Source organism: Octodon degus, unplaced genomic scaffold (genome assembly GCF_000260255.1).
Source record: "Octodon degus isolate 3935 unplaced genomic scaffold, OctDeg1.0 scaffold00239, whole genome shotgun sequence".
In the NCBI taxonomy this organism is placed as follows: Eukaryota; Metazoa; Chordata; class Mammalia; order Rodentia; family Octodontidae; genus Octodon; species Octodon degus.
Window position 1 is genome coordinate 454,328 of NW_004524815.1, and position 10,570 is coordinate 464,897.

The window sequence follows — 10,570 nt, forward strand, 5'->3', positions numbered from 1 at the left end:
ATTATTGTCATAACTTCAATTTATCATATTCCAAATTTAGAACTCAATTCCAAGCTTGATACAAATCAAAAAGCTACAATTTGCATAGTGGAAGATTGCTAAAAGCACTTTACGCATAGTGAGGGGAGTGAAACTGGAAGGTGACATAGCGATGAGAAGACGTTCATCTAGAACTTGGATTTGGGCCCTAAATACATAAAACATCGAAGGTGTAAGGCAAAGACATATTGGAGAAGTAGATTAAATAATTATCAATGTTTGATTATTGTTCATGCTGAAAGCTAGCATATATGAAATACTCTATTTGTTCTCATGTGGATAATGATGAAGGCTGGTACCATTTATTGAGGGGTGTGTGCGTGTGTGTGTGTGTGTGTGTGTGTTTGTGTGTGTGTGTGTTTGCATGTGTGTGTGTGTGTTTGTGTGTGTGTGTGTTTGCATGTCCTCTGTTGCATATGCCTGCAATGTGGTATATTTTGAACATACAAATTATCTGTAGCATAAGATAAACATAGGTACTTGTGGAATATACATCTGCTGATGCTTAGGAAAGATGAGTTATGTTTTCTTTTCCTCTTCAGAAGAGCAATTCAATTTATTGTGCTACATTTTCACATCTCCCTGTTTCTTAGATGACAGCTCCCAACAAAGATGGGCAAAATGACCTGAACTGAAAAAAAAGAAAGAAAAAAGATGACATGAGCTGGCATAAACAGTCTTAGAAAAATGTTATTTCAAATAGAAACAAAGGGGGAAAAAGTCCTTTAGGAAAACCTAAGTGGTCAGAAAAATGGGAAGACCCAGACATTTTAGTAACTTACAAAGTAAGAAAGTAATAGTCCAGGATGGCACGCAATGTGGAGTGAGTCAGAAAACTCAAAAAACAAATGCCTATTGGATTGGACAGGAAGGAGAAGAGAGCCACTGGTGAGAACAAATGTCAGAATGCAGTAGGTTAAGCGCTAACTGTGCAAGACATGGCGAGCTTTGGCGACTCACCCCTGATTTCTGGTACTAAGGGATTGAGGGATGAGAGGTGGGAGAGAATGGCCATGGAGCAGAAGTCACTGGTAAGTAAGTCTTAATAGATATCCTCTTGTTTCAGGTTGACGGGACAGATTGCGTTAAATAATATAAGAGATACAGGACAAATGTATACTCATGGGTAGAAAATAAGACACCATTTTTGTTTACTTTTTCCCAATATGGGAAGGATTTCTATGGAAGATAGTGTATTTCTGCACCTCATGAGAGAAGTTTAAAACTTTTGCTTCCCTCTAATGTGGGACACAGTAACTGCTACTTGGTGTGTGTAAATGGCAAGGCAAGGATGGCGTTGGAAGATAAGAAGGAAATCCTGAGTTCAGAAACCAGAGGCCAGATGCTAGGGTCAGGATGAAGCAAGCCAAGTAAATGACTACTTGATTTTCAAAGTGATGAACTTCTCTTAGCTCAGTTTTCTACATGGTATTCTTGGTAGCTCAGATACAAATGCAAGAAGAATACTTCAAAAATACTTCTAATTTGCTATATCCTGGAAGAACTAGAGCATAAGATTTTGTGTGTGGGAACATGTAGTTATTTGTAAGATGTGTATGACAAGAATTGAATACAGGAGATATTCGATTTAAGTAAAAAACTTGATAGAGAACTTTAAAAATTAAATATAAATAAATAAATGAAAAGTTATGGAGTCATAATAGATCAAAAAGGCAGAGGTCGAATAAGTTACTGTTCCACTCTGGATACTCAGCATGCGATCAGTTTCCAGATACCACAATCGCAAGATGAAGCTGCGCGAATGGGAAGCTCATATGTAATGGTGGTGAGATTGCCGGTGCCAACTGTTCAAGAACCTGAGAGGGCACAGGGGAAGTGCATGCTGTGTGGGAGCGGCAGCTTTGTGGAGCTGCAGTTGCCTTAGAAATTAGGTGACAAAGCAGGTAAGTGTATAAAAAGCTCAAAACACCAGGAGATGGTTTCACACAATCATAAAAAGTAACATTAAATGTGTAACAATGCTAACGGCATCAGCACTACCTTACCTTTCCTGCTAAATTTGAAAGAAAAAAAAGGAGGCTTTCACACTGAGCAAGAAACACTCTATGTAGAGTGGCAGATATTTGAGGAGGAGCCAGTGTTCATTGAAGGAAAGAAAAACTGAAGGATTGCAGGTGGTGGAAAGCCTAGTGATGTCGCAGCCAAAAACAGACAAGATTTACTGGACATCAGTGTACGTACTAAAAAAGAAATGAGGAGCTATTAGGATTAGAAATTCCAAGTTAGTGAAGTAGCTGAAGGCCCTTACAAAATGGATGTTATGCGATTTCAGAAAGACTGCTACAAAGTAAGCTGCAAACCAAGCAGTAAGAACATTATATATACTTGACAAATGTATGAACTAGTCACTGAGTTAAAAACGTGCTCTAGATTAGCTCATAGATTGCCTTTCCAAGTCGGACTTGATTTCTGGCTGATTCTTTCAGAAAGGCAACCACTTCCTAGTGGTTGCCTCTCTGAAAGACGATCGTTTGAGTGAAGTACACCTCGAGATCACGGAATGAAGATGTGTGAGTTATTCAACTGCATATACCACTAGCTACAAAACACTAATAGAGACAAACACTCCGCTTCAGCTCCCAGCTCTGGGAATTACGGTGGGGGCCACACTGACAATAGAGAGGCCTGGTAGCGAAATCAGCACAGGTTATACAGCATGATGACATGCATTGAGTGTTTCTCGCTTGTGCTCGGGGTGACTACCAAAAGCTTCCTTCCTGCAGTAAGTTAGGAACAAGGTTGTTCTACTCCAGTGTCATCCTGAAATAAATTTTCTCCAGCTTTGCACTGGGGCATCAAGAAGTTTGGATGAATGTGGGTTTTGGTTCATGTGATGCATGTTTAATCCTACTATCAGTATTTTTTAAAAAGAAAAGCTATCAATGACTGAAGCCTTTTTTCCATACTTTATTCATGAACACTACAAGAAATCAGGAAAAATAGATCACAGATACTCAAAAGAACAAGAAGATAACTAACTCATGGAAATACATGGTATAGAGATCTTAATAAGCTATGACTTTAATAACTTTAACGATAGCTCCTCTACAGTCAGTTTTTAAATTTACTCTTTATGCTAGTTCCAATTTCCTAGAATTTATAATTTTGATTAAAATATTCTAGTAATGGTAAAAAATCTTTTAAAATCTATATTTAAATAGTTCTCAGTATGTTTTTTCTCTTATAAAGTGATACCATAGATTTTTGTAAGGAGACAAAAGTTAAAATACTCCTTACCTTTAGAAAATCCTACATAGAATTGCACGCTTTGGAATTTCTGTCTAGGATAAATCACTTGTAAAATCAAACACGGCATGAAGAAGTTGCTTAAATCCACCACGATACCAGTGAGTTACTAATCGTGCATCAAGACTGTCACCCATAGGACGACATTACGCAGAGCGTGCTCTTCAAAGACTATTTCCGAGGAAGTTCTACCTCTCCCATGGCTTGGGGCAACTACTCGGTGGTGTCTGGATTCATCCTCTATGGACTCACAGACGATCCAGAGCTTCAGCTCATTCTCTTCGGTGTATTCCTCGTAGTCTACTTCGTCAGCGTCCTGGGTAACCTTGGACTGATTATATTAATCCAGGTCAGCCCGCCGCTGCACACCCCCATGTACTTCTTCCTCAGTCATCTGGCCTGTGTTGACTTTTGTTTTACATCCTCTGTCACCCCAAATATGCTTATAAATTTTTGGCAGGAAGTTAAAAGTATAACATTCTATGCCTGTGCCGTTCAATTGTGCTGCTTCGTCACATTCGTAGTTTCTGAGCTATACCTGCTCTCCATCATGGCATACGACCGCTACGTCGCCATCTGCAACCCGCTCCTGTACGTCATCCTCATGCCTAGGAAGCTGTGTGTTCAGATGATCGCCAGCACATACGTCTATGGGTTCTCGGTGGGCCTAGTGCAAGCCGTGTCAACATTCCAGTTGTCCTTCTGCGGCTCCAAGTTGGTCAACCACTTCTACTGTGACGATGTTCCCCTCGTTGCTCTGGCTTGTTCTGACACTCATGTCAAAGAGCTATTGTTGTTAATCATCGCAGGGTTCAACACCCTTTGCTCTCTAGTGATTGTGGTCATCTCTTACGCCTTCATCCTCTCTGCCATCCTGAGGATTCAGTCTGCTGAAGGGAGAAAGAAGGCATTTTCTACCTGTGCTTCCCACCTGACGTCCATCACGATATTTTACGGGACTGTGATCTTCATGTACCTGCAGCCTAAGTCAAGCCATTCTCTGCATACAGATAAATTTGCCTCAGTGTTTTATGTGGTAATGATTCCCATGTTAAACCCATTAATCTATAGCTTAAGGAATCAAGAGGTTAAAAACGCCCTGAAGAAAGTTACAGAGAAGTTGTGTTTGGCACTCAGATAGTGAAAGCATCCCTAAGCAAAGGTGAGCAGACTGTGGGTTTTGTCTCCTCTAGGCCGGCAGGGCTGGGAAAGGACAGAGACCCCCACATCCCTCGGACCTTCACACTCACTCGGGCTGTGCCTCATAGGCTGCCTCCTTCTCAGCATTTTCCCTTGAGAGGTTCTGTGAATACTCAGTTGGCATTTTAAAAGAACAAAGAATGTGGGGGTGAAAAGACAGATTGATCCAAATCCTATTCAGTAATTTAAGAAAGGGCACAGCAAATAGCGTCTGTGTCTGAACTCTGTGATATTGTGAAATTAGCTTTATTTTGAAATAAGTGCATATCTTGTGTTTCATGTTCCAGATTTTATGTATGAATAATTTAGAAACCATTTGATTTGTTTGCTTCTTTGTTTGCTTTGTGCAGTAAGGTGGATCAAAGTCAGGACCTTGTGCTTGTCAGGCAGATGCTTATGCTGCTGAGCTCTACCCTCAACCCGAATACCAGTGTTTAATTTAAGTGTGTGTTTTGTAAAACAACCCCGGGCATTCCTTCATGTTCCTACTTTTTGTGCCACCATCTTGTGAAGGAGAGAGCTAGCAAAGCAGCCCTGCTGGTCGAGAGTGACCGGTTCTAGACCTGCCTCACCCTGCACTGCTGAGCACCTATCCTCACTGCCTGCCCTACCTCAGCGCGAGCTCAGGAATTTGACTCTCTTGGGAAGTTCAGCTAATAATTCTGTATTGAACAGCTGCTATCATAGGTAAAGCGTTTCTGCTCCTCAGTATCTGCGTGTGTAGAAGGCAGCAGTAATTCCTTCCTCCTCCCCAACTTTGAGTGCTGGGTAAGACTCAGAATGCAAAGGACATCGCTGGTTCTCAGCACGCAGAGGGCGTTTCACAGGTGGAGGAGATCGTCCTTCATTGACTTGTTATTGCGTCAAGATTCCTCTTTCAGTGGTAGGCAATTGGGTAAAAGCTTTCCGTGACATAGTCGGCAGTGTGAGATCCTCCCCATCAATAAAAAAATGATGAATGGGCCTGTCAGTGCCGGCCCCGCCCCCGGGGCACGCTGAGACAGCAATTGAGATTGGGCATGGTGGCGCCCCGCGCCTGTAATCCCAGCTCTTGGGAGGCTGTAAACAGGAGAATCACTATGAGTCTAATCTAGTAGTGAGAACCTGAACACTCTGTAGATCCTCCCCTAAAATACAAAAATAAATAATAATAATAATAATAATAATAATAATAATAATAATAATAATTAATAAATAAAATATGGAAATGTAAAAAGCTAAAGTGTCAGTTTATTGCTATATTTTGTCATTTAAAGCTTTGAAATTTATTTGTGTGTTGTAAATGCATTTTGAAACATTTTTCTTAGATTTTTTCTATATGATGTCTTCAAATATGCATCGTCTTCATGAAAATGAAGCCACTTCTGTGTTATCTCCCGAAGACTATTTAGTTGTGATTTTGTTTAGGCCCATACTTACGAAGGTAAACATCAATGTCGTGTACTGAGTGCATTTCTTGGGTTAAGTCCTAGCAAAGGTGTCTTATTCAGGTCGCCTTACCTAATTTTCAAAGCACTCAGTTGAGATGGGAACTGGAAGAACAGAACTATTCAAAGCTGTTCATGTCACTCACTAACACACAAGCTGAACGAATCAGCTATTTAAGTTCAACTTTGAAGCATCTTCAAGCTTAATCCTTACGTGATTCTCTTCTATTGCTTACTCCATATGCAAACAGGGCTGTACAGAGCTCTTCCCAGTTCTCATCCGAGGCTGGGGAGTCTGTATTTGTAATCCCAGGGAAAAGTTACTGGAATCCTATCACATTAATTCCAATCTACCTCTCCCAGTGCAACCCAGAGCACACATAAAGACACGATAAGATGTTCAAACTGGTGGGGAATCAAGGGAGTCCTGAGGGCAGTTGTCATGATGTGAACTGGAACAAAGGTCTCAACCCAGGGCTGAGCCCCGGTTTTATCAGTTTGTGAAGAAGAGAGCATCTTGAGGATGAGTTACTGTGAGACTGGCAGGAAGTAGGTGGGTGCTGTGAGCTGGGACAGGTAGGAGGCCTGCACCCACCTCTGCAATGAGCAGAGAGAACAATACACAGAAAGCGTACTCTGCGTGACATCATTGAGATAGTCCCTAATTGTGGGGGGGTCAGTGCTTCAGCTCATCTCAAGACCCCGTCCCAGTGGGCAGACAGTGCGGGGCATGGCTCCGTCCTTCCTCACCACACCTTACACCTGTTTTCATTGGGAGCAAAGAGGTAAGGGAAACACTGCCCTCTCCTCTTGGCTTCAAAGGCTGCACATCAGCACTCTGCGCAGACTGATCCATATTGTGAAAGCCAATTGAAGGGATAAGGAAAGCTCCTAGCCAGCTTTGCTCAGATCTGTGCATGGAAATAGGGTCATGATCAGCTGAGACAGAGACACTCGCTCTCCTTTCAATGGCCACTGTCCAGGTGGTCCTCCGCATAATTCTATGAAGCGCAAACTAGCGCTGCATCACTCAAAACACCTGGGGATGGGAATAGCTGGAAGACGGTAGAGGAGGAAAAAAGGATCTAGAGGCTACAGTGCAGGGACCAATTTCCCACAATTGATGTATTTATTATGTATCACAAACAGGTACTGCTAAGAAGGGGAAAGAATTAGAAACTAACAGTATTTCTTTCCTTTTTACATATATACTGTACTGTTCTAAGAGAAGGAGCAAGTGGGCTGAGGAAAAGGAAGGAGAGAGAGACAGACAGACGGACAGACAGAGACAGAGACAGAGAGACAGAGACATAAAAGAAAAATATTTATGTATACGCATAGGATAACTTGGACAGTTGCACTGCTAATTTCTGCTAGTCTATTGAAAAGAGAATGTAATGCTTAAACCTTATTTTCTCTCTCCTTTTTAACTTTTTATAATTTTCAACCAATCTTTCAGGCTTATGTTGGATAATCTGAACAATTAATTGGAAGACAACGATTCTCAATATAACACCCACTGTTGAATTCGTATCATTTTGTTTGGGGAAATTATATATTGTTTCTAATATGCATTTTTACAATTTTTTGTATTCTCTTTATAAATAAGAATAAAAATTAAAGGAAAGTAAAAACAATCTATTTCAATTGAGTCATTAAGATGGTACACGGGAAGATTTCATTACCTACAAAACGCTGGCCTGCCTTGGACATTGCTGTTTGTCACCATTGTGATATGGGCTGCTGTGTGAATCTGTACATGCAAACACACACTCTGTGGAAAACAGAGACACTAGGCCCTCTTAATCCTGCTTTAAAACCCAGAGATTTCATTCAGCCCTCAAGTTCTCCAAGCACATCATGGCAGCATACACAAGTCACTCACTCATGAAGTACACTAGGGAATAATTCCCCTGCCTTGAAACCCCACACCAGTCTCTTTCTAATGGTGATAGTTATCTTAATCTTATAAAATGGAAAAATAGCAGGATAAGGGTAAGATGCTACTTTAATTTTTCTTCTGAAATTCTATAATAAAAAATGTATTAAATCACTAATTTTTAATTTTAAGTTGTAAGGGCTGGCCAAATAGTTAAGCAGATTAAAGCACCTGCAAGCAGGTGCAGGAACTGGGGATTTGATCCCCAGTGTGTGGGTGTGGTGGTGCATGTCTATAATCCAAGCTCTTGGGAGGCTGTAAACAGGCAGATACCCATGAGTTTGATCTAGTAGTGAGACCCTGAGCATCCTGTACACCCTTCCCTAAAATACAAAATAAATAAATAAAATAAAATTTTAAGTGGTAGTGTACAAGGGAGTCTGAATCAATAGCAGGGACAGATAAATGATGTACTACCCCAAGGTTACACCTAATTGAACAAATAATCAAATATATGCAGCCTATACATTTTAATACAATTTCTTATAAGCCATGTTCTTCCAATTATATGTGAAGATCAGGCATTAATCTAATCTAACACCTTTCATTCTTAATACCCATAATTAAAAAAAAAAAACCTCACACTTGAATTTCAATTTGAAGTTTTCCTATTACTAATTGTGTGTGTTTAGGCAATTTATAAATAATAGGGACCCATAAGTGGAACCTTGCCCTCCTTTAGGTCCATTTCACTATGATAAGTAGCACGCTTGGACCAAGCACCCTGCAGATACTATGAAGCCCAGTAGGCTTTGATGCTCATGGGTAGCAAGTCTCTGGGAGCCCAAGGATAGAATATTTAACTTTCCATAGACATATTTTATAACCAACACCTCCAAAGCACTTATAAATACCTGATAAAGTTCTAAGCATTTCATAAATACTAATCCATGTAATCCTCCAGATATTCCAATTGGTGGTATAATTTCCCAAGATTGGAAGCAAAAGATTTGCAAAGCAAGAAGATGTAGGTGTGTAAGGCTCCAGGGAAAATCAATCAAGGAAATAACAAATTCCAACAGTCTTGTTCCAGAGTCCAGACCTCAAGTGAAACACACTTCTGCCTTTGCTTAGAACAGACAGACATAAGGGTGTTCACTTCTTTGTACCCATATTTGAACACAACCTGCACAGCATATGCTTGGGTTCTCACAGAAAATGTTAAAGTGTATTAAGATATTAAAATCTATTTTAAAAAGTATAATAGATAATAAAGTTATGTTTTTGATTGACTGTGGAAGACCTATAATAAAAATTTCAATTTATTTTGCTTCTTTTATTTCAGAAAGCATGGCCTCACCATTTTCTTACTTTTAATATGTGTAAGGCTTTCTTTGTGGCCTCTTTTACCTCCTTGTTCCTGAGACTGTAGATCAACGGGTTTAACATGGGAATCACCACAGTGTAAAACACCGAAGCCATTTTGTCTGTGTCCAAGGAGTGGTTTGACTTGGGTTGTAGGTACATAAAGATTAGTGTGGCATAAAAAATAGTCACAGCCACCATGTGGGAACCACAAGTAGAAATCGCTTTGCGCCTCCCCTGGGCAGAACGGATCCTCAGAATGGCAGCAATAATGAACAGGTAGGAGGTGAGGACGATAGACGAGGAGCAGATCATATCAAAGCCAGCAAACGCAAAAATGAGGATTTCCTTCATGTGTGTGTCCGAACAGGAAAGAGCCAAGAGGGGAAGGTCATCGCAGTAGAAATGATTGATGATGTTGGGGCCACAGTAAACCAGGCGGAAGGTGATAATGGTATGGAAGAGTGCCACCAGGAAGCTGTAGACGTAGGGCACCGCCACCAGTTGGAAGCAGACTCTCTTTGACATCAGTATTGAATAGCGCAGGGGGCTGCAGATGGCAACGTAGCGGTCGTAGGCCATGGAGGCCAGCAGGAAGCACTCAGTGATCATGAAGGTCAGGAAGCAGCCCAGCTGAGCTGCACATGCGTGAAACAGAATGGTGTTGCGCTCCACGAGAAAATTCACCATCATCTTGGGCGTAATGGCCGAGGAGTAGCAGAGGTCCACGAAGGCCAGGTGACTGAGGAAGAAGTACATTGGGGTGTGGAGTCGAACATCAGTCCTGATCAAGATGATCAATCCAATGTTGCCCAGCACTGTGACCACATAGATAAGCAAAAACACCACGAAACATGGACCCTGAAGCTCAGGACGGTCTGTAATCCCCTTGAGTATGAATTCCGTGACATAAGTGACATTGATTTTAGCCATTTATTCTGGCAGATATTGTGGATTTTTCTGCAGTTGAAGAATGAAAATGATACTTCTCATAGCCTCTTCCCCTCTTGGGGCAAGAAGATCATTGCTTTCTTTTTTCTTGGAGTCATGCTGTCCTGCAGGCAAAAGGAACAATGTAACTCTCTAATGACCATTCTCCATTCCATTTACTTTTACAGTCATCTAAAGAGTTATGTTTCATTATAAAACTGTAGAGAATAGGGGATGAAATTCTTTCTTTAGATTAATTTTATTGAGAAACAGAAAGCAATGGGACAGTTTCAAAACCAATAAATAAGACAGTTTCAATAATTAATACATTGCATGTTATTGTCTTTGTAATGGCTATTCATAGTACAAGATGCAGACATGATATCCTGCCCAAACACTATTAGTACAAATCTTTCTTCTCATTGAATTAAGAGAAAGTAGCTGTATATCTATCCTAATTATA

The 10,570-nt window shown here is 40.7% G+C and overlaps 2 protein-coding genes across 2 annotated transcripts; one reads left to right on the forward strand and one right to left on the reverse strand.

The window, feature by feature from the left end:
- Window positions 1-1,760: 1,760 nt before the first annotated feature.
- Window positions 1,761-10,110, reverse strand: LOC101581894 (olfactory receptor 1038). Its single transcript, XM_004645812.1, has 2 exons — window positions 9,202-10,110; window positions 1,761-1,856 (listed from the first exon to the last, which is right to left on the reverse strand). The coding sequence occupies exons 1-2, from the start codon at window positions 10,108-10,110 to the stop codon at window positions 1,761-1,763; spliced, it is 1,005 nt and encodes a 334-aa protein (XP_004645869.1).
- Window positions 3,506-4,447, forward strand: LOC101588198 (olfactory receptor 5AL1-like). The gene has a single exon (XM_004645753.1). The coding sequence runs from the start codon at window positions 3,506-3,508 to the stop codon at window positions 4,445-4,447; it is 942 nt and encodes a 313-aa protein (XP_004645810.1).
- Window positions 10,111-10,570: the final 460 nt, after the last annotated feature.

Excerpts from the sequence above, each read along its gene's own strand:
- LOC101588198 (XM_004645753.1), top strand. The coding sequence starts at position 3,506 with ATGGCTTGGGGCAACTACTCGGTGGTGTCTGGATTCATCCTCTATGGA.
- LOC101581894 (XM_004645812.1), bottom strand. The coding sequence starts at position 10,110 with ATGGCTAAAATCAATGTCACTTATGTCACGGAATTCATACTCAAGGGG. Across the intron at positions 1,857-9,201 it reads TAAAAGAGGCCACAAAGAAA|GTTCTTGAACAGTTGGCACC; the intron begins GCCTTACACATA and ends GTGCCCTCTCAG.